The 23,139-nt window shown below is 50.4% G+C and overlaps 1 protein-coding gene across 1 annotated transcript; it reads right to left on the reverse strand.

Moving 5' to 3' along the window:
* Nucleotides 1-252: 252 nt before the first annotated feature.
* On the reverse strand, nucleotides 253-20,104 carry LOC138760325 (endonuclease domain-containing 1 protein-like). Its single transcript, XM_069930763.1, has 2 exons — nucleotides 19,632-20,104; nucleotides 253-6,541 (listed from the first exon to the last, which is right to left on the reverse strand). The coding sequence occupies exons 1-2, from the start codon at nucleotides 19,938-19,940 to the stop codon at nucleotides 5,660-5,662; spliced, it is 1,191 nt and encodes a 396-aa protein (XP_069786864.1). The 5' UTR covers nucleotides 19,941-20,104; the 3' UTR covers nucleotides 253-5,659.
* Nucleotides 20,105-23,139: the final 3,035 nt, after the last annotated feature.

Here is a 23,139-nt window from a genome sequence, read left to right on the forward strand (position 1 = left end):
TGTCTTGATCCAGTGTGCTCACGACGTGGTAGAACATCGTGGCATCCACTGAGATGTTTCTAAGGTGGAACTGTGCTTCCACCTGCCCAAACCACATCTGCGGGCAATGGGTCCAGAAGGGCGGCAGCTTGATTGCCATGGCATTTACCTCTGCTGAATCCATGTCTCTGAGTCCAGAAAGACATGTGGGCTCATCGGGGTCACCACTGTGGTGCTCTGCGCAGCTGAAGAAAGCACAGCCACCACATTGAGGATCGTTTATGACTGTTTATTTGAATTTTAGCACGCGCCCCTTTAAGGGCAGCTCTGGCTCAGTCACAACGTGTGTGGTGATATCATAATCGCTGCCCGAGGCGTGTGCTGAGAGAGAGGTTTGAGTCAGGAAGAAATCCCTGACGACGTATTCTTCCCATAGCTGCCCCACCACGTGGTGTTACATTTGGGGCCGGTTCGCCATGAGAGAGTGCGCCGCCACAACTTAAACAAAAGTTGTTTTTAATTATCTTTAAACATGAAAACAGAATCAAACTTTAACTTATCACTATTAACTTAACCCCCTTCTAATTCTAAGCGCACGTGTATGTGATGTGTGTGCAAATTTAAGAAAGTTCTTTGGTTCACAGTCCAATCTCACTTCTCATTCTTCCAAGTTCACTGGTTGCAGGCAATTCTTATACTGTGCACAGAATTTAACATGTATAAAGTTCACCAGGCTTTGGTGCTCAAAAGGTAAATGTTTACTGCTCAAGAAGGTTCTTGAAGGGTTTGCAGAGAGAGATTTGTTGTTCCAGGATTTCCACAACTGTTTCCACTATTCACCTCAATGTCTCACTGATGCAACTTGCCCCATCAGGGTTCTCCAGATGATAACCTCTTTCTTTCAGGCTACCAGAGTTCCTTTCTCTTTCACTTATTCCAAGCAAATCATCAGACAGATAGCACTTCCAGCCATCCGCCGTTCTGGAGCTTCTGTTTCAGTTCCAACAAGCTTCTCCTGGTTTGTTACAGCTTTCTGTGTCACACACAGTCAAAGACTCCCTTCTGTCTGTCTGTCTGTCTGTCTGTCTGTCTCTCTCTCTCTCTCTCTCTCTCTCTGAGACTCAAACTGCCAGGAAGCATGTGACTTTCTCTCTCACACCTGAAAAACTCCTGACCCACTCCAGTAAACAATAGGAGTTAGTCTTCTGTTGATCTGTTGTTTTTAGGTAAACAAGAACCCCCTCAATGATCTCTGAGCAATCTTGTCAAAAGCCTTGCAAAAAGGTATCAGTGGACAGCCTGTCTGCTTTCTGTGGCTCCATTCATTCATGACGTTCAATTCATTGAACACACACTTGTGAAATCCATAGATATTCTGCACAGATTCTGCAATGTACTGTGGATATGAAATCTCCAGTATTTCAAATAAGATCTGCTTTAAAGTGTGTGCATGTAGGTCACCTACACTACTTTTCCAAATTTATCTCCCAAAAACATCTCCAAATATTCTGTTACAGTACAAACTCAACTGTAACCCTATCCTTGAAAAAAATTAAAGACGATTTAAAGATGGAGAAGCCTGCCCTTCACTTTGTTAGGCAGGGTAAACTGTATCAAAATGGTGTTGCCAAGATTACAATATTTATTTCAATTCATTCCTATTCATCTACCATGAAAATTTTTAAAAATATTAAAGTGGCAGCATCAGGACTTTCTTGTGGAAGAGCAAAAGTCTCCAGGATCCCCATGGAAAACTTGACATGGGATTATAAATTGGGAGGGGGGAGGGCTACAATTACCTGATTTTAGGAAATATTACTTAACAGCCCAAAGTTCCTTGCATCTTTATTTGTAGTTGAACCACCAAAATAGCATGGAGGAGGGGGTGGCAAAAGATTTAATTGACCAAATTAATAAATAAAAGAACAGATAACCCCATCCTAAAATGTCTGGCAAAAATCTGGAAGGAAATTAATGATTGTATCAGTAAAGAGATTGTAATATCGCCAAAAGCACCCTTAATAAACAATGAACTAATGCCGATTAACTTAGGTAAATAACAAAGCTCTGGATATTTGGCACTGAAAGGGGATCCAGACTATTGAGGACTGCTATGAGAACAGACAGCTCATGTCCTTTGAACAAATGAAAGATAAATAGGATTTGCCTAATGGAACCTTTCATTATTTTTTACAGTTAAGATCCTTCCTGAAGGAAAAATGGGGCCCGACCAGGCCCCCACCTAAAGGGAACAAGGTGGAAGGGCTACTTCGACTGGGAGGTGTCCCCAAATTTATATCCAGAATGTACTTTGTTCTTCAAAGTGAGAGCCCAAAACCGGGCCTGCAAAGACTTGGGAATAATGATCAATGAAGAGTGTTGGTCAGATCTATCTAGGGAATATGTAACATCGGTGATCAACACCAGACTAAAGTCGGTACAATTTCTTACACCAATTACATCTCACACCACAAACATTACATAAAGGAAAATTAGAGATATCAGAAATATGCTTGGGTGTGGGTTAAAAATTAGTATCTTTATACACTCCACGTGGACCTGCACGAAGGTGAGACCCTCTTGGTTGGAATTATCTAATATATTTACTAGGATTATGGGAACAGACTTCCCGCTGGATCCGTAGCTGTATTCATTGGGAAACCTTGAGGATGTGGGCAAATCGTGAACTAAATTCCAAATTAAATTTGTGGACCTTACACTGTCAGTAGCAAAAAGTACATTGCAATCACCTGGAAATCCGACGTCCCCCTACTCATCACGCGATGGACCATGGAGATGCACAACTGTGTGCAATGGAGAAAATAACAATTTAAGAAATAAGTACAATACTTTCGCCAACATATGGGAACCTTATCTAGAGCACTTTGGTGCGCAGCTGATAGCAACAGGCCACAGTTCAAAAAAGCTAACAACACACATAAGACAAGAGCAATGAAGCACCTTAAGGAGTGGAAGCTGATTAGAAAGACTGGCAGGATGATGAATTTTTTTTTCTTCTTACCATTTTTCTGTTTGTCACTTTAATTGCTTTAGTTGTTTAATTTTCAAAGTGTTGGGGAGAGGAAATGAAATTGTAAATAAGTTGACATAGTATTTGTATCTGAGAAGTGAATTATACTAAAAGAAAGTGTAAATACGATAAAAGTTTTTTTTTCCCCAGAAGTGATACCATGTTTGTTTCTGGAAAAATTGAAAAATAAAATTTTTTTTAAAACTTATTGTGATCTAATAAAACACAAAATGTAATATTGCACGAAATGTCCTTTAGTTTCCCAAAAGGCAGACAAAGAGTCACCGTTAGCAGTGCCCGGCGCCCCTTGAAGTCAGAGGAGGAGAATCCTTTCAGAGTCACTGAGTGTCCGTGGCTCACTTCCAGTTTCCCCACAGCCTCCACACCTGCACAGCCTTCATTCGGAACCATCGGCAGCCTGAGAACCAGATCCAAACTTTGAACACAATCAGGAAGCTCTTGGTAAACTAGGTGCCCTCTCGCCTCCCTGCTCCAATAACTGATACCCCTTCAGCCTGTCTGGAGCCGATGTGGTAAAGAATATAGGCTGGCAAAACATTGTGGGCCGAAGGGCCTATACTGTGCTCTACTGGTCTGTTTTCTATGTATGAATGTATCCATTTGGGCATGGAAAATAAAGAAGATACTAGCGGTTATCCCATTAGTGAATGGAGGAAAGTTTAGGGGAATCGTCAGGTTTATTTTACCCAGTGAGTGATGGGTGCTTGCAATTGCTGGCGGTGGTGGCAGAGGCTGGTACAATAGGGACATTTCAAAAGATTTTTACATAGACACATGAACATAAGGCAAAATAGAAGGTTATGGATGTGGGGGAGGGAAGGGTTAGATTGTTGTGGGGAGGTGCATTGTGGGATGAAGGGCCTGTTCAGTGCTACACTCTTTTCTGATCTATGTGAAAGCTTGTTATCTGAACAGTGAGAGGGTGCAGAGTTCCAGTTGCAGAGGGGGCTGTCGATGCTCTTGTCGGCTTTGGAAAAGGCTTGTGCACAAGAGCTGCGAGGTAAGGTGGGATCTTTTGATGTCTCCCTGATCTTCCATCACAGTTACATTGGATTGTCAGTCTAGATAATGTGCTCAGTTCAGAAAGAGGTTTCAATTTGCTACCTTGTTTAATAAATCTTGATTGAAGATCCTGAAACTGCCCCCATCTGCTGGATGCATCATGTAAGGTTTTTACACATAAAGAACGTAATTTTTGCGTAGTCAATTTTCACACTCGCCTTCCAGTGGCCATTCACACAGAGTGCCCTGTGTACGTATATCGTCACGGGTTTAGACAAAGTACTGGGAAGTACCCAATATTGCAGCGGACAGAGCAGAGGTGCTCAACGAAGCGATCGCCTAGTCTGCGTCCAGTCTCTCCGATGTAGAGACCACAGATGCCGTCGATGATCCCTGCAGATTTCCAAGTGAAATGTTGTCTCATTTGGAGGGACTGTTTGGGACCCAGATGGTGGTAATGGAGGGGGTGTGATGGCAAATGCAGCACTTCCAGTGGTCACAGGTGGAGGGACACAGGCTAACAGGTAAGAGGTGAATACAGGTGGGAGGGTAGAAGTGAAAGAAGCTGAGGTGATGGGGAGAGAGGGCAGAGGATCACTCTCTCATTGGAGAAGTAAGGAAGTTGGGAGCTGGAGGAAAGGAGACAGAGTGGCAGGGAACGAGAGAGGCCAAGGGAGGGGTTAACGGAAAGTGGGGAAGTTAGTCGTGAAGCATTAGCTCTCTAAACAGCTGGTTCCTCCCCTGCTGGGTATTTCCTGCATTTCCCAGTCAAACAGCAATAAAAAGTCTCACTGGAGACATTTGCCTCCTGGCAGTGTTTAAAGTTAAAAGTTCTACTGGGAGTCTGACCTCATACCAAAGGTACATTGGTGCCGCTTTAAAAGTGCTGCCACTGGTGTGGACCCGGGGAGAGTGGAGAGCAGGGGCCAATGCTTCCCCGCAGGGTCCTGCTGTCCGGTCCTACAGCCAACAGCTCCGTAAAGATTTTAAATGGCCGATGGCATTTTATTTAAAATCCTGCGAACGCTGGGTCTGGGCAGTGGCATTGGAAGCATGCGAGGGGTGGGAGGGTGGTGGTTGGAGACTTCAGGGGAGCATTGGACTGCCACAGGGCATCACTAATGTGGAGAACATTCCCCGTGGAAAGGAGATGACCTTAAGGACGGAGACCATGGTGGTGGATCAGCGAGGGGCTCTGAGGCTGAAGGAACCCACAGGCTGTGGGCCGCTGGCCACTGGCTCATGAGAACCAGGTATTAAAAGGGTGCTGAAGGCAAGAAGGGCTCACGAAGGGCCCTGGACATTGAAGACTTCCTAATCGTGTCGGACATTTGAATCTGGTCTCTGGTGGCTGATAGTTTGAACTAAATTAGACTCTTGTGCAGTGGGAGTGGGAGTGATGGAGGCGAATCCACGTACACTCTGTGCTTCTCTTTCTCTGACTGTAAGGGACACTGAGCAATGCTTATAGCAAACCTTTATCTGCCTTAAGGCAGACTAAAAGCAATTTCATGCAATTTTTATTTATTACATGACAAAAATTTGTACCCGTGTCTGGTCTGAATTCCTGACAAGGTGAGAGAGTTGTGCATTGCAAAATGATCCCTGAGATGATACCTGCGAGAACTAATGAGCCTGTCGGTGTAACGTCAGTGAAGACCAGCGGTTATTGATGAGAACACCACAGGTATTTATAGTGACTATTCCCACCACGGTGGCAACACCGTGTACAATTGGAGTGATGACTTTTGCAATCTCCAGCAGGTAACATGAGGCAGTATGGATCGCAGGTGTCAGAGAGCAGGCGGACTGAAGGATTACTGAGGTTGCTTCATAGCCGAACGGCCGGACTAAGGAGCTCCCCGTGCTGTTAATGGGGTTGATTATTTTATTTTCAATCAGGCCCTCCACTTCCTTGAAGGTTTGATCTTCGTCGCTCGCCGTCATCCCCCTGCAGTTGTGGAACAGGGTGCTGACTCGCAGTTTCTTCTGCAGCTCTCGCACCGTGACTCGCTTTGTGGGTCGATCCCGTACCATTTCCTTGATGAATGCGAAGGAAAAGTCTCTGTTGTACACCAGCACATCCTGCCCTTCTGATGGCACCTGGCCACTGAGACAGGGGTCGTCGCTTTGCCTCGGCAAGGAGGTGCAGCACAGAGCAGTCCAGACGGTCCCCGGCACTGATACCCTGTTCTTTATCTTGGTCCGGCTGGGGTTGGCAGATCCAGTCAGCAGGTACATGGTGCGGCCGGACTTGTGGCAGATCTGTGCCAGCTTCTCCACCACTGATTCCGCCTCCTGGTACCAGTTGACGTTGGCCCCGTGTTTCTCGGGCACCGCGTTAGTCAGCGTGCAGGTGGCGGTGGCGCTCTCCTTGTCATTCAGTGAGAAGGGGTATAGATGACCCCGATCATACCCAGAGTCCCGGTAATCTTCATCTGTTGCCTGCTTCAGACTATGTGCCATTGAACTGCTTTGCATCTCATTCTTGGCATTTTGGTTGTCCAGCTGCAATAAAAACCCAATATTAAATTAATGCTCAATACAACCAGACCCAACTGTCATCAGATTTCAGATTTATCATCAATGACATCACATACAACCCTAAGATGCCTTTCTCCTGTGGGCAGACCAGAATTATGACTAATTTGTAGTGCAAAAAATAAACTGTATGCAATGTAAACATGTAAACAAAAACTGTAACTAAACTGACTGTGCAATACAGAGAGAATAAAAAGAAAATCAATAAAGTGCATAAGAGTCCTTAATGAGTCTCTGATTGAGTTTGTTGTTGAGGAGTCTGATGGTGGAGGGGTAGCAGCTGGTTCCTGAACCTGGTGGTGTGAGTCTTGTGGCACCTACGCCTCTTTCCTGAGAACAGTGAGAACAGAGCGTGTACTGAGCCGTGAGGAACTTTGGTGACTGATGCTGCTCTCCAATGGCAGTGATTCCCTGTAGATGTGCTCAGTAGTGGGGAGGGTTTTGCCTGTGATGACCTGGGCTATGTCCACTACCTTTCTGAGGGCTTTAATGCTCAGGGGTATTGGTGTTTTGGTGTTTCCATACCAGACCGTGATGCAGCACACTTTCCACCACATCTCTGTAGAAATTTGCCAAGATTTCTGGTGTCATACCAAACCTCAGCAAACTCCAGAGGAAGTAGAGGTGGTGATATGCTTTCTTCACGATGCCATTGACACTTTCCAAGTTCTAGTAATTTTCCAATTACAAAACGTCATCTTCTAAGAAACAAAAGCTTCGATATTCCGAATTACAATCTTAACTCTCCAATAAACCAAACTTCACATTTTCAGCTTTATGTACCTTAATTCATTGACAATAATTAAACATTTTACATAATTTCACATCAAGATTTTCATAACTTGAGTAAATAAAGCATTCCGTATAATGATAACAACATTCTTCTTTAAACAGATAAACCAAAATTAAGATGATTAAAATGAAATAAGATGATTAATATGATAAGAGACGATAATAAGATTGACCAATTCAAAGAAAAGTATTTCGAGAGCTTACGTCTCCTCCATGGTTCTTCAGAGAATGAATGCAAGCTCCGAGTGAATGGACAATGGAAGCCACTGGCATTTTTCAGCCGGTTTCTTCGCCCACCAGAGTGCAAGTATAGCGCCTTTGACCATGAGTTACTGGGCATGTACCTGGCGGTACGGCATTTCCACTATTTCATGGAGGGAAGAACTTTTACCATCTTTACTGACCACAAACCCTATATTACTATATTACAACATAGTAACTGTGGTAACATTACAAAAACAATTTATCCTTAAAGGGATAGTCATAAAATTAACAAAAATCAAAAACACAAGGTTTTAACCTTTACCTTCCGGTCCCTAATTATTATTAGATATTAATGACTAATTTCTTTCTTTGGCTTGGCTTCGCGGACGAAGATTTATGGAGGGGGTAAAAAGTCCACGTCAGCTGCAGGCTCGTTTGTGGCTGACCAGTCCAATGCGGGACAGGCAGACACGATTGCAGCGGTTGCAAGGGAAAATTGGTTGGTTGGGGTTGGGTGTTGGGTTTTTCCTCCTTTGCCTTTTGTCAGTTAATAGCGATTCCCATGAACTTAAATGTTCTCCCCCTCTCCACCTCTAATCCCCCAATGATCACTGGATTGTAAACCTCTGGCTTTTCTTGCCTGAAGTCAACAATCAGCTCCTTAGTTTTGGTGAGGTTGAACAGATCAGGACTTTATTCCCTGGAGCATCAGGGAATGAGGGGGGATTTGATGGAATATGAAGTTGGGGGAAACAAGTACTAGAGGACATGGATTAAAGGTGTAAGGTGAGATGTTTAAAGGGAACATGAGAGGGAAACAGAGAGTGGTGGGAGTGTGAAACGAGCTTCCAGCTGAAGTGGTAAATGCAAGCTCATTTTTAACATTTAGAAAATATTTGGATACTTGGATGGGAGGGGTTTGGAGGAATATGCACTGGGTGCAAGTCAGCAGGACTAGGCAGAATAAATAGCGTCCTGGACCATGTTGAGATTAGGAAAGAGGAAGAGCTGGATCTTCTTAAAGCATTACGATTGCTAAGACCCTTGTCCAGACAAGATAACCCCCCCCAGGCTGGTGTAAGAAGGAAGGAAAGAGATAGCTGGGGCATTGACGATGATCTTTGCATCCTCTTTGGCCACAGGGGAGATCCCAAAGTATTGGAGACACCCGCATCACTAGGGGGGGCTGCGGACCACACCGGAGACATGGTCAGAGGGGTGACACCAAAATTACTGTCTATAAAAAATTTGGTTCAGTGTTTAAGCAGAAATTTACTACATTTTTTAATAAAAATATCCCTGTCGTTTAGTTATACAACAAAAACAGTTTTCATAACCCCAAATTACATGCATCAATCTACCTAAAAGGCTAAAACCTGATGCTCATTTATGTTTTGAACCTTCTAATGTGTTCCGGTCAGAGCAGTCGTTATTACCCAATTTCAATGATGCGTTGCATCACGTGGTTTCGTCTGCACGCGCCACAAACACGAGCTGTAGTTTTCATTGCTGCTGTGTGTATGTTATTGTAATTTAAAGGTGTAATTTTAATTTTGTTAGTTGTTTATCTCACTACTATTGCCATTACATTCAGTGATATATACGGGAATTATGATTTACAAGTAACATTAGTACAAAAGACATTGGTGATGGTGTGGGGTGGTGACACCTTGAGTTACCGCACTGGGTGACAGGTGACGCCAACCCTAGTTATACCACTAACTGGAGAATGACAAAGGTGGCCCTGTTGGGTTCCTGGAATGCCTTGCCAGGCATGGTGATGGAGGCTGGATCATTAGGGGGCATTTAAGAAACTCTTAGATAGGCACAGGGATGAAAGGATAATGGAGGGTTATGAGATAGGGAGGGTTTCGTTCTTTTTGGGTCGGCCCTACAGGACTGAAGGACTGTAGTGTTCTATGTTCTAAGGTCAGAGATTCATAGGGAGTGGAGATAGGCCTTGCAGCCCACTGAGTCTACACGTCAAACAACCATTTACATCCATTGCCAGGGTAAATGTGTGGAACAACACATCATAGTCTCCCTGAGTAGAACAAATCCCAATGGCATGAACATTGAATTTTCTAATTTTAGGTAAAACCTTCCCCCTCCAATCCTGTTCCAGTTTCCACCTGTCCTCCCCCTCTCACATTTTTCAACTTCCCCTCCCCTCCAGTGTTCTCCTCCCCTACCTGCCTCTCATCCCCTCATCCCCTGACCTTCATGTGTCCTGAAACATTAGCTGTGCACTTCTCCTCGAGGACGCTGCCTCCTCATGCACTCAAAGTTCCAGGTTCTGGAGTCCCCGTGATTCACCCATTGACACCGACATGACTTTATTCACCCCAGCTTCTTCCTTATCCAATCTAATCCTGACTCTGGGTCTGCAGTCGTACACAGTGCACACAGATGGACCAAAAACTCGGGATGAATCAGCCTTTGAAAGAAGCCTGCCCTTTAGCAAGTTCGTGACTGATGTAACTGCAACCTCAACTCGGTATATCTGCTGAATTGCTACAACCTTCCATCCCCTTCCTCCACTTCAAGTCATTTCCCAGATTAGATTTCAAGTTCATATTCAGCATCGCGCACATTGTGGCGTAGTGAAAAGGTTTGTTTTGCATCTATCCATAATCAGGACAGCAGAATATAACAAGTGTCTGGAGTCGGGCCTCAAAAGGTGGTGCATCGCTTTCCACCAGCAAAAATCTCAGCTCATGGGGGGTCACGTGATGGTGAGAGTTTAGGAAGCTGCAGATCCTAGGAACTCCCAGACCTAGACAAGTAAACAGCATTAAAAATTTAAAATCCAGGACAAAAAAAAAGTAAAACTCTTGCCTGAATACAAGAAGAGGATGAGGGAGCTTCAATCAACAAAAAAAAACAAAATTAAAGCAAGGAAATGGGCGACCCGACAAGGATCCGAGTCAAGTGGAGGAGCCTCGTGTTGGGAGTAATGGTGCTGCTGACCCGAGAGCCATCAAGGACGACACAATCCCTCCCCCTGACCGCACTATCAATGGGAGTTCCGCAGGCAGGTGGTGCCCAGAGAGGAGGAACAGTCCCGAGCACCAGTGAGGGCAGTAAAAGCCTTGGAGTGGGTGAGCGGGAGCGAGGGGGGACAGCTGCATCACCCTCGCAGCTTGCGGGTTTGCGCACTAAGCAGCGGTCACCCCAATGGTCGGGGTCTGCTAGCAGTGCATCGAGTTGGGGAGCAGCGGGCTCAAGTGGAGCCAGCATGAGCTCGCGAATAGCGAACTCTGACAAGGATGCGGAGCAGGTCGACTGGGACAGCGAACGCAAGGGCCATCGAGTCTGAGACAAGGGTCAATAGGGCAAATGCAATTGCTGCAATGGCGGTGGTCGGGTATGTGAGGGACCCGACCTTGAGGCCAGGAGAAGCAGGAAGTCTGGGCTGCAACAGAAAAGGGAGGAGGGGGGCCCGGAGCCCTCCTTAAGAGTCACCCTGCAGACTTTGGCCCAGGTTGGAGAGGGTCAATCCTTATAAATTTAAAATATTTTCCATATCGTGAGAAAATATTAGGGGCGGCGTCAAAAGGGGCAATTCAGAGAGGAGCTCCTTTGGAGTACAGAGGGTCAAAAGTTTTCTTTTACCCAGATATTAGTGCAGCTCTGCTCAAGAGGCAGAAAGACTTTGAACCGGTCAAGCGATTGACAAAGCAAAAGGGACATGATTATGTCCTACGTCAACCCACTACCCTAAAAATCAGGTTGCCGGGGGTTGGGGGGGGGTGGAAAGGAATTTTTTTTACAGAAAAGGAAAAAGTGCTGCTGGTAGTAAATGGAGGACCAAGTGAATAAAAGAGGAAATAAGGCTTTTAAAAATTGTTAAAACAGGAAGACTGGGAGGACTTGGGTTTCTGTGTTATATAAAGAATGGGCTTTTGGCTGTTTTCTGATTTTTTTTTAATGTTATATGTAAGGGTCTAGGATGTTCTGGGACTGAATAGATGGAGGGTGACAGTGGAGAGTCATGATGACCATATGGTAAGGGGTAATGGTGGTGCGAGGAGGAGAGTGACTGCCAGAGGTTTGAGCGGAGAGTAGCTGTGTGTGGGGTATGTATTCTCTTATTATTTGGAGGGGTATGGTTGTTAGTGGGAATGTATGTTGTGGTCTTGTGGGCAAATGGGTTTGTGGCATCCTTTTTTTCCTCCAGGTCTGTCGCGTTTAATGGCTTAAACGAAACGAAAAAGGGTCTTGGCACACATTAAAAAGATGGGGAGAGATCTGGCCTTCTTCCAAGAGACACATTTAACTCAGTGGGAGCGTCAGAAGCTATAATGGGGATGGGTGGGTCAGGTCAAATCCTCCTCGCTTGGCTCAAAGGCAAAGGGGGTAGCAATTCTTGTAGGGAAGAGTGTTCCAGTGCAGGTTCAGAAGGTGATTACAGACAAAACAGGAAGATTTGTTATGGTGCACTGTCAGATATATTCAGAATCCTGGACCCCAGTGAATGTCTCCGCCCCAAATTATGTTGATGATGAAAAATTCATACGGGGCATTTCCCTACAAATGGCAGAGACAAATTAAAATATTCTAATGGGGGGTGACGTTAATCTATGTCTGGATCTTTTGCTGGATAAATCCACAAAATGAATAACTAGGACTAGAGCGGCAAAAGCCATCACTGACTGAATGAGGGAGCTAAATTTGATAGATGCATGGTGGAAAAAGCATCCAAGAGAAAGAGATTACTCGTTTTACTCAAAGCAACATGATTCCTACTCTAGAATAGACTTTTTTCTGGCTTCAGCCCATATAGAGGGAAGGATCATGGAAGCCAAGCATGGGGCAAGGCTTCTCTATGACCATTCCCCCTGGTTTTGACCATAGAAATGCTAGATAAGCAAGACACAACATACAGGTGGTGTCTTAACACTGTTGTTGAAAAAGCCAGAGTTTTGTAGTTTCATAAGAGCCGAAATAGCCATATTTTGTGAGACCAACAGTCCCTCTACTACAGATAAATTCCTCTTGTGGGACCCCCTTAAGACATACTTGAGAATTGGTACACGAAGATGGGTCAAGAAAAATTATATGAGGGAGGTGGAATAATTGGAAAAGGACATTACCCAATTAGAGAAGGATTTTCAGAAATCAGGCTTAGAGGACCACAATAGAGCTCTTACAAACAAGAAATTGGAATACAATACTCTTCAGATGTATATTATGAAGAAGGCCCTTATGATGTCGAGGCAAAAGTATTATGAGTTGGGGAAAAGAGCTCACAAAGTCCTCGCCTGGCAGTTAAAGGCAGAACAAGCCTCTAGAACAGGGGTGTCAAACTCAAATTCACCGAGGGCCAAAATTAAAAATTTGGACTAAGTCAAGGGCCGAACTAAATATTTATTGAAAATTTTCAACAACATCTGCATGTTTTCTCTCAACATATGTAATGTTAAACTTTTTCTTATTAAAATAAATGTTTAATAATAGTTTTGGTTAAACTCTTTCCATAAGAAGCATTAACAAATAAGAAATAAAATATTCAATAAATAATATTTCTCTCTAGCCTTTAAGCCAAGGATCGCACGTTGCCGAGAAGCATGCCAGGGAGTGGAGGTCTGCAGGGAGCCCTCCCCAGCCCAGCCAGCAAACCCGAGCGGCATCCCCCCCGCCCCCTCTCCCTCCTCCGCCCCCGCCTCCGCCTGCCGCAACCGCCGTCAACAACCCAAGGAGTCCCCGCTGGTCTCGCCATCTCACCGGGAATACCGTGAGAGCGGTGGAACTCGTCCTCGACCTCCACCCCAGCGGAAAGTCCAATGCCCAGCAGCACCCACCCACAGATGAAGCTCAAGGAGACGTTGCAGCTAGGCGGCGGGTCCGTTGGAGCTAGGCGGCGGGTCCGTTGGAGCTAGGCGGCGGGTCCGTTGGAGCTAGGCGGCGGGTCCGTTGGAGCTAGGCGGCGGGTCCGTTGGAGCTAGGCGGCGGGTCCGTTGGAGCTAGGCGGCGGGTCCGTTGGAGCTAGGCGGCGGGTCCGTTGGAGCTAGGCGGCGGGTCCGTTGGAGCTAGGCGGCGGGTCCGTTGGAGCTAGGCGGCGGGTCCGTTGGAGCTAGGCGGCGGGTCCGTTGGAGCTAGGCGGCGGGTCCGTTGGAGCTAGGCGGCGGGTCCGTTGGAGCTAGGCGGCGGGTCCGTTGGAGCTAGGCGGCGGGTCCGTTGGAGCTAGGCGGCGGGTCCGTTGGAGCTAGGCGGCGGGTCCGTTGGAGCTAGGCGGCGGGTCCGTTGGAGCTAGGCGGCGGGTCCGTTGGAGCTAGGCGGCGGGTCCGTTGGAGCTAGGCGGCGGGTCCGTTGGAGCTAGGCGGCGGGTCCGTTGGAGCTAGGCGGCGGGTCCGTTGGAGCTAGGCGGCGGGTCCGTTGGAGCTAGGCGGCGGGTCCGTTGGAGCTAGGCGGCGGGTCCGTTGGAGCTAGGCGGCGGGTCCGTTGGAGCTAGGCGGCGGGTCCGTTGGAGCTAGGCGGCGGGTCCGTTGGAGCTAGGCGGCGGGTCCGTTGGAGCTAGGCGGCGGGTCCGTTGGAGCTAGGCGGCGGGTCCGTTGGAGCTAGGCGGCGGGTCCGTTGGAGCTAGGCGGCGGGTCCGTTGGAGCTAGGCGGCGGGTCCGTTGGAGCTAGGCGGCGGGTCCGTTGGAGCTAGGCGGCGGGTCCGTTGGAGCTAGGCGGCGGGTCCGTTGGAGCTAGGCGGCGGGTCCGTTGGAGCTAGGCGGCGGGTCCGTTGGAGCTAGGCGGCGGGTCCGTTGGAGCTAGGCGGCGGGTCCGTTGGAGCTAGGCGGCGGGTCCGTTGGAGCTAGGCGGCGGGTCCGTTGGAGCTAGGCGGCGGGTCCGTTGGAGCTAGGCGGCGGGTCCGTTGGAGCTAGGCGGCGGGTCCGTTGGAGCTAGGCGGCGGGTCCGTTGGAGCTAGGCGGCGGGTCCGTTGGAGCTAGGCGGCGGGTCCGTTGGAGCTAGGCGGCGGGTCCGTTGGAGCTAGGCGGCGGGTCCGTTGGAGCTAGGCGGCGGGTCCGTTGGAGCTAGGCGGCGGGTCCGTTGGAGCTAGGCGGCGGGTCCGTTGGAGCTAGGCGGCGGGTCCGTTGGAGCTAGGCGGCGGGTCCGTTGGAGCTAGGCGGCGGGTCCGTTGGAGCTAGGCGGCGGGTCCGTTGGAGCTAGGCGGCGGGTCCGTTGGAGCTAGGCGGCGGGTCCGTTGGAGCTAGGCGGCGGGTCCGTTGGAGCTAGGCGGCGGGTCCGTTGGAGCTAGGCGGCGGGTCCGTTGGAGCTAGGCGGCGGGTCCGTTGGAGCTAGGCGGCGGGTCCGTTGGAGCTAGGCGGCGGGTCCGTTGGAGCTAGGCGGCGGGTCCGTTGGAGCTAGGCGGCGGGTCCGTTGGAGCTAGGCGGCGGGTCCGTTGGAGCTAGGCGGCGGGTCCGTTGGAGCTAGGCGGCGGGTCCGTTGGAGCTAGGCGGCGGGTCCGTTGGAGCTAGGCGGCGGGTCCGTTGGAGCTAGGCGGCGGGTCCGTTGGAGCTAGGCGGCGGGTCCGTTGGAGCTAGGCGGCGGGTCCGTTGGAGCTAGGCGGCGGGTCCGTTGGAGCTAGGCGGCGGGTCCGTTGGAGCTAGGCGGCGGGTCCGTTGGAGCTAGGCGGCGGGTCCGTTGGAGCTAGGCGGCGGGTCCGTTGGAGCTAGGCGGCGGGTCCGTTGGAGCTAGGCGGCGGGTCCGTTGGAGCTAGGCGGCGGGTCCGTTGGAGCTAGGCGGCGGGTCCGTTGGAGCTAGGCGGCGGGTCCGTTGGAGCTAGGCGGCGGGTCCGTTGGAGCTAGGCGGCGGGTCCGTTGGAGCTAGGCGGCGGGTCCGTTGGAGCTAGGCGGCGGGTCCGTTGGAGCTAGGCGGCGGGTCCGTTGGAGCTAGGCGGCGGGTCCGTTGGAGCTAGGCGGCGGGTCCGTTGGAGCTAGGCGGCGGGTCCGTTGGAGCTAGGCGGCGGGTCCGTTGCAGCTAGGCGGCGGGTCCGTTGCAGCTAGGCGGCGGGTCCGTTGGAGCTAGGCGGCGGGTCCGTTGTATCGGCGCCGCTGTGAATATCTAATTAACTTTCCCGTTAACTATTTCGGTGTACTGCTGTGCCTGCTGTGCATGTGCTATACTTGCGCGGCGGCCTGCGGGCCAACTCTAATATATATTTAATATGATCTTGCGGGCCAAATATAATTATATCGCGGGCCAAATTTGGCCCGCGGGCCAGAGTTTGACATGTGTGCTCTAGAACAATGAATGCAATACAAAATAGGGAATGGCCATATCTCATATAAACCAAAGGAAATTAATGAGACCTTCAGAGAATTTTATGAAGGACTGTATAAATCTGAATTGACTGGGATTCTAATCGAATGGATGGGTTTCTGGCCAGATCACAGATCTCCCAAATTTAAGCCCGGAGGAGCAGGAGGGACTAGACCTTCCTCTTACAGAGGAAGAGCTGGGGAAAGCATTGAGTGCGCTACAAGCTGGCAAGTCTCTGGGGGAGGATGGGTTCTATCGAGAATTTAAGGATTTACTAATGATTCTGTATGGACTAGGCAAGGGAAACAATGCCAATTGTTACGGCATGAGCCGTAACCATGAGCCTTCGCATCCTATGTCGAGGTGACGACCGTAATCCAGCTCTGGCCCAACCAACCTGTTCCCCAAGTCGACCTTACGTAGAACATAGAAACCTACAGCGCAGTGCAGGCCCTTCGGCCCACAATGTTGTTACGTCTCGTTCTCATATTCAGTGCCTCAGCCAGTGATGGAGAGCAGCCCTTTTGCTTCCTCAACACACACAAGCATGCAACTTTGGAGCAGAAGTAGGCCACTCAGCCCTGCCCTGCTGTGATACACCACAGCAAATCATTGCTGTTTGTCAGCAATGTTAACGCCCTGGAATGACAACCTTCCCTCTCAGAATCCGATGCATTTCATCAGATCATCTCTCCTTCTTCTGAACTCTAGTCGGCGTTGGCCCAACTTGCTCAATTTTCATCCACCTCCCCTATCTACAAATCCCTTTCTCAGTCCCGATTCAGGGGTCTCGACCCAAAGCTTGGGGCCTCCTTTACCCTTCATCCAATGCTGCCTGGCCTGCGCCTCGTCTTTAGCCCCATTTTTCTGCATCTGCCATCTCCTGTGTCTCGCCCCACCTGGTGCACCTTCTCTGTATTGCCTCCAGTGCCAGTCCACTCTTGCTTTCATGTGAATACTGATGCTGTTTGCAGAACTCCCATGTGAGAGGTCTCACCAGCATGAGCACCAAGTGAATTTCATTAAAACTTCCCCATTTCTACTTCACAACTTTTGCAGACCCAGACTGAAAGATCAGATCTGTGAGCGCACTGATTTTGGTCCGGAAATGTTCTTTTTTTCTTCTTCTTCTTTGGCTTGGCTTCGCGGATGAAGATTTATGGAGGGGTATGTCCTCGTCTGCTGCAGGCTCGTTGGTGACTGACAAGTCCGATGCGGGACAGGCAGGCACGGTTGCAGCGGTTGCAAGGGAAAATTGGTGGGTTGGGGTTGGGTGTTGGGTTTTTCCTCCTTTGTCTTTTGTCAGTGAGGTGGGCTCTGCGGTCTTCTTCGAAGGAGGTTGCAGCCCGCCGAACTGTGAGGCGCCAAGATGCACGGTTGGAGGCGAGATCGGCCCACTGGCGGTGGTCAATGTGGCAGGCACCGAGATTTCTTTAAGCAGTCCTTGTACCTCTTCTTTGGTGCACCTCTGTCAAGGTGGCCAGTGGAGAGTTCGCCATAGAACACGATCTTGGGAAGGCGATGGTCCTCCATTCTGGAGACGTGACCCACCCAGCGCAGTTGGGTCTTCAGCAGCGTGGATTCGATGCTTGCGGACTCTGCCAGCTTGAGTACTTCGATGTTGGTGATGAAGTCATTCCAATGAATGTTGAGGATGGAGCAGAGACAGCGCTGATGGAAGCGTTCTAGGAGCCGTAGGTGATTCGGAGCCGAACAGGAGCGTGGGTATGACAATGGCTCTGTACACGCTGATCTTTGTGTGTTTTTTCAGGTGATTGTTTTTCCAGACTCTTTTGTGTAGTCTTCCAAAGGTGCTATTTGCCTTGGCGAGTCTGTTGTCTATCTCTTTGTCGATCCTTGCATCAGATGAAATGGTGCAACCGAGGTAGGTAAACTGGTTGACCGTTTTGAGTTCTGTGTGCCCAATAGAGATGCGGGGGGGGGGGGGGGGGGGCAGGTAGTCATGGTGGGGAGCTGGCTGATGGAGGACCTCAGTTTTCTTTAGGCTGACTTCCAGGCCAAACATTTTGGCAGTTTCCGCAAAACAGGAAGTCATGCGCTGGAGAGCTGGCTCTGAATGGGCAACTAAAGCGACATCGTCTGCAAAGAGTAGTTCACGGACAAGTTGCTCTTGTGTCTTGGTGTGAGCTTGCAGGCGCCTCAGATTGAAGAGACTGCCATCCGTGCAGTACCCGATGTAAACAGCGTCTTCATTGTTGAGGTCTTTCATGGCTTGTTTCAGCATCATGCTGAAGAAGATAGTAAAGAGGGTTGGTGCGAGAATGCAGCCTTGCTTCACGCCATTGTTAATGGAGAAGGGTTCAGAGAGCTCATTGCTGTATCTGACCCGACCTTGTTGGTTTTCGTGCAGTTGGATAACCATGTTGAGGAACTTTGGGGGGCATCCGAGGTGCTCTAGTATTTGCCAAAGCCCTTTCCTGCTCACGGTGTCGAAGGCTTTGGTGAGGTCAACAAAGGTGATGTAGAGTCCTTTGTTTTGTTCTCTGCACTTTTCTTGGAGCTGTCTGAGGGCAAAGACCATGTCAATTGTTCCTCTGTTTGCGCGAAAGCCACACTGTGATTCTGGGAGGACATTTTCGGTGACACAAGGTATTAGTCTATTAAGGAGAATCCTAGCGAAGATTTTGCCTGCAATGGAGAGCAGTGTGATTCCCCTGTAGTTTGAGCAGTCTGATTTCTCGCCTTTGTTTTTGTACAGGGTGATGATGATGGCATCACGAAGGTCCTGAGGCAATTTTCCTTGGTCCCAGCAGAGAATGAAAAACCGGTTAAGCAACTGGTCCGGAAATAGGAAGCATTTAAATAGCCAATCTTGATGTGAAGGGTTTTGGCCCTAAACATCAACTGTCTATTGCTAGTAAAAACACAAACTGGAGAAACTCAGCAGGTCCTTTATACAGCAAAGGTAAAAATACATAACTGACGTTTCGGGTTTGAGCCCTTCATTAAGGTCTGGAAGAATGATGGTAGGAGTCTGAACAAAAGAGTCGGGAGGTAGGCGTGGTTGCAAAGTATGAGGTGATAGGTGAAGAAGGGAGGGAGGGACAGCAGCGATCAAGGGGAGAAGGGATGGCTGGGTGAAGGGAGGGAGGAGGACTGGAAGGGGGAGGGAGAAGGAAGGGGTAGAAGGAGAGCAGGTTAGCAGAAACGAAAAAGTAATTGTTAATTCCATCTGGCTGGAGGGTGCCCAGACAGAAAATTAGGTGATGTTCCTCCAGTTTACGGGAGAGAGGGAGGGATAGGGGAGGGAGTGAGGAAGGGATAGGGAGGGGGGAGGGATAGGGAGAGGGAGCGAGGGATAGGGAGAGGGAGCGAGGGATAGGGAGAGGGAGCGAGGGATAGGGATGGGGAGGGGGAGCGAGGGATAGGGAGGGATGGGGGGAGGGAGAGAGGGAGGGAGAGAGGGAGGGAGGGAGGGGGAGAAGGAGAGAGGGAGGGGGAGAAGGAGGAGAGAGGGAGGGGGAGAAGGAGGAGAGAAGGAGGAGAGAGGGAGGGGGAGAAGGAGGAGAGAGGGAGGGGGAGAAGGAGGAGAGAGGGAGGGGGAGGGAGAGGGAGGGAGGGATCGTTTTAAGGGATGAAATATTATCCATTATAGATTAGAAATCCGGTTTGGGACCGGATGGTAAATGCGGACACTCCCTGCAGGTTTTTTGGAACAGTTGCTCAATGAATCCCTCAGCCACCCCCAGAGCGAGTCCGGAACTCGCGGCGGCTCCGCCCGAAAGTTCCGTCCTGACTGATGCTGGTCCGGATTTGGGACGGGGCCGAGTGAACCCTGCGCTGTCCTTACCTGCGGCTCGTGAAACCAGGGGTTGGGTCTGTAGGCGCTGCTCTCGCCCAGGGAGCAGGGATACCTGTAGGCGGAATAGACCGGGATCCGCAGCTCGGTCCGGTAGAGCGTGGCAAAGTGATACTGGTTCTTGTATCGCTGACAGATCCTGACCAGGCGCCGGCTCCTGCTGGAGAAGCCCTGCGGAGGGTCGAAGCCCTGCGGGGGCTCCCCGTCCTGGAAGAAGCCGCCACATTCCTGGAAATCCCGCACCACTTTGCCTCTCGCTGCGCTGAGGGCCGACAGGCAGAGCAGGAGGAGCGGCCCCATGTCCCGGGACGAGAGGTGCGTGTTGCGCGCGTCCGGAGGAGGAGCCTCCCGTGAGCGGGTTTCCCCACGGCTGAAGCGGGCTGGCCCAGCCCAGGTTCGCCGGTCGCTCACCCCCTCCCTCAATGCGGGCTGGAGAAGCCCAGCAGGTTCAACTTTCTTCAACGAGAGGGAGAGGGAGGGGGAGAGGGAGGGGGAGAGGGAGGGGGAGAGGGAGAGGGAGGGGGAGAAGGAGGGAGGGGGAGAGAGAGGGAGGGGGAGAGGGAAGGAGGGGGGGAGGGAGGGAGGGAGAGAGGGAGGGGGAGAGGGAGAGAGGGAGGGGGAGAGGGAGGGAGGAGGAGAGGGAGGGAGGGAGGAGGAGAGGGAGGGAGGGAGGGGGAGAGGGGAGGGGGAGAGGGAGGGAGGGGGAGAGGGGAGGTGGAGAGGGAGGGAGGGAGGGGGAGAGGGAGGGAGGGAGGGGGAGAGGGAGGGAGGGAGGGAGGGAGGGTGAGAGAGAGGGAGAGGGAGGGAGGGAGGGAGAGAGGGAGGGAGGGAGAGAGGGAGGAAGGGGGAGGGGGAGGGAGAGGGAGGGGGAGGGGGAGAGGGAGGGAGGGGGAGAGGAGAGAGGGAGGGAGGGGGGAGAGGGAGAGGGAGGGAGGGGGAGAGGGAGGGAGGGGGAGAGGGAGGGAGGGGGAGAGGGAGGGAGGGGGAGAGGGAGGGAGGGAGGGAGGGAGGGGGAGAGGGAGGGAGGAAGGGGGAGAGGGAGGGAGGGAGGGAGGGGGAGGGGGAGAGGGAGGGAGGGAGGGAGGGGGAGAGGAGAGAGGGAGGGAGGGGGAGGGAGGGAGAGAGGAGAGAGAGGGGGAGGGGGAGGGGGAGAGGGAGGGGGAGAGGAGAGAGGGAGGGAGGGGGAGAGGGAGAGGGAGGGAGGGGGAGAGGGAGGGAGGGAGGGAGGGGGAGAGGGAGGGAGGGAGGGAGGGGGAGAGGGAGGGAGGGAGGGAGGGGGAGAGGAGGGAGGGGGAGAGGGAGGGAGGGGGAGAGGAGAGAGGGAGGGAGAGGGAGAGGGAGGGGGAGAGGGAGAGAGGAGGGAGGGAGAGAGGAGGGAGGAGGGAGGGGGAGAGGGAGGGAGGGAGGGGGAGAGGGAGGGAGGGGGAGAGGGAGGGAGAGAGGGGGAGAGGGAGGGGGAGAGGGAGGGAGGGAGGGAGAGAGGGAGGGAGGGGGGAGAGGGAGGGGGAGGGAGGGAGGGAGGGGGAGAGGAGGGAGGGAGGGAGCGGGAGAGGGAGAGGGAGGGAGGGGGAGAGGGAGGGAGGGAGGGAGGGGGAGAGGAGGGAGGGAGGGAGGGGGAGAGGAGGGAGGGAGGGAGGGGGAGAGGAGGGAGGGAGGGAGGGGGAGAGGAGGGAGGGGGAGAGGGAGGGAGGGAGGGAGGGGGAGAGGAGAGAGGGAGGGAGGGGGAGAGGAGAGAGGGAGGGGGAGAGGGAGGGAGGGAGGGGGAGAGGAAGGGGGAGAGGAAGGGGGAGAAGAGGTAGGAGTGAGTGGTCGAGTGGAACCAGAGAAACGAAAAAGAGTGTGAAAAAACAGAGCTCAATAAACATAAAATACAGGAAGAGAAAGATAAAGTGACAGAGAAGAGACAGAAGATGGGACCCAAAAGAGAAAATGTAAGAATAACAGTGAAAAGGGAAGAAGGAAAATCACTGGAGAAGAAAGAACATCAGCGCAGGGAGCCACTGTGGAGAGGAGCGTCCGATCTCCCGTGTTGGTGGAGGAGGAGCGGGGTCCTCCCAACCGGCGGACTTCAAAAATGGCTCTTAGAAGCAAGAAGAGGTGCGCAGTGTGCAATTAAAAGAAAAGGTTGACACCGGCAGGAGGGGGACTTAGTGGAGGAGCGGCCAGCTGAGAGACGCCCAGTATCGGGGGGGGGGGGGGGGGGTGGCGTTTGGCTGGGGGAAACAAACAAGAAAGAAGAAAAGAAGAGTGGTGAGAAAGAGAATGAAGTACGGGAAGAGGATGAGCGACAATGGGGCGATTGGCAGGGGGACGACCTGCGGCAGGGCGCCCAGCAGCGGGTCGGCCTGCAGCGGGAGGCCCAATAGCAGGAGACACAGCAGCTGGAGGCCCAGCAAGGATACAGAAGCAGCTCACCAGAGAAGGATGAAGATACACAGATACAGAGAAGAGAAGAAGACGGCACAGACATAGATACAGACACAGAAGAAGAGGAGGAAGAAGACCAAGAATTTCAAAGGAAAGAAGAAGCTAAAATAAAAGGACAAAGTTTAGATAAAGCCTTTTTCAAAGAACAAATGAGGTCATTAAAAGAATGGCTATCGTTAGAATTTAGTTCAGTCAAAAAAAAATGAAGAGATGAAGACAGAATGCAAAGCTTAGAGTTGGTCATGACTGAAATAGGGAAAAGAGTAGAAAATGTGGAGAAACGAGAAGCTGCTGTAGAAATGGAGATAAATGATTTAAGAGGGAAGTTGGAAGAGAGTGAAAACAAAATAAAAGAGACAAGATTTATTGTCACAGAAAATGGGAAAACTACAGTAGGCGAAACAACATAAAAATAGTGGGCCTGAAAGAAGGCAAACAAGGATCAGATATGAAGGAATTTATAAAAGGATGGATCCCGAAGGTGTTGGGAACGACAGAATCACATGAAGAAATAGAAATCGAAAGGGTGCATAGAGCACTAGTATCGAAACCGCCACCACATCAAGAACAGAGATCCATAATCTAGACCAAACTGGATTTATTAAAAAAAGACGCACAACAGACAATATTTGTAAATTTATTAACTTAATTCATGCAGTAGAAGGGAGTAAAGCGCCAACAGTAGCAGTTGCTTTAGACGCAGAGTAGAATGGAATTATTTATTCAAAGTATTGCAAAAATTCAGTTTACCAGAGAAGTATATTAATTGGATTAAAGCATTATATAAGGGACCATTGGCGAAAGTGACAGTAAATGGATATATATCAAAGCAATTTAACTTAAACAGGTCAATACGGCAGGGATGCCCACTATCACCTTTATTGTTCGCGTTAGCTATAGAACCACTAGCAGAATTGATAAGAACAGAAAATAATATAAAAGGGATAAAAATAAAAGACAAGGAATATAAAATCAGTTTATTTGCGGATGATGTTATAGTATACTTAACAGAACCAGAACTATCAATAAAAGAATTATATAAGAAATTGAAGGAATATGGAGAAGTGTCAGG

This window comes from Narcine bancroftii, chromosome 4, assembly GCF_036971445.1.
Source record: "Narcine bancroftii isolate sNarBan1 chromosome 4, sNarBan1.hap1, whole genome shotgun sequence".
Taxonomy (NCBI): domain Eukaryota; kingdom Metazoa; phylum Chordata; class Chondrichthyes; order Torpediniformes; family Narcinidae; genus Narcine; species Narcine bancroftii.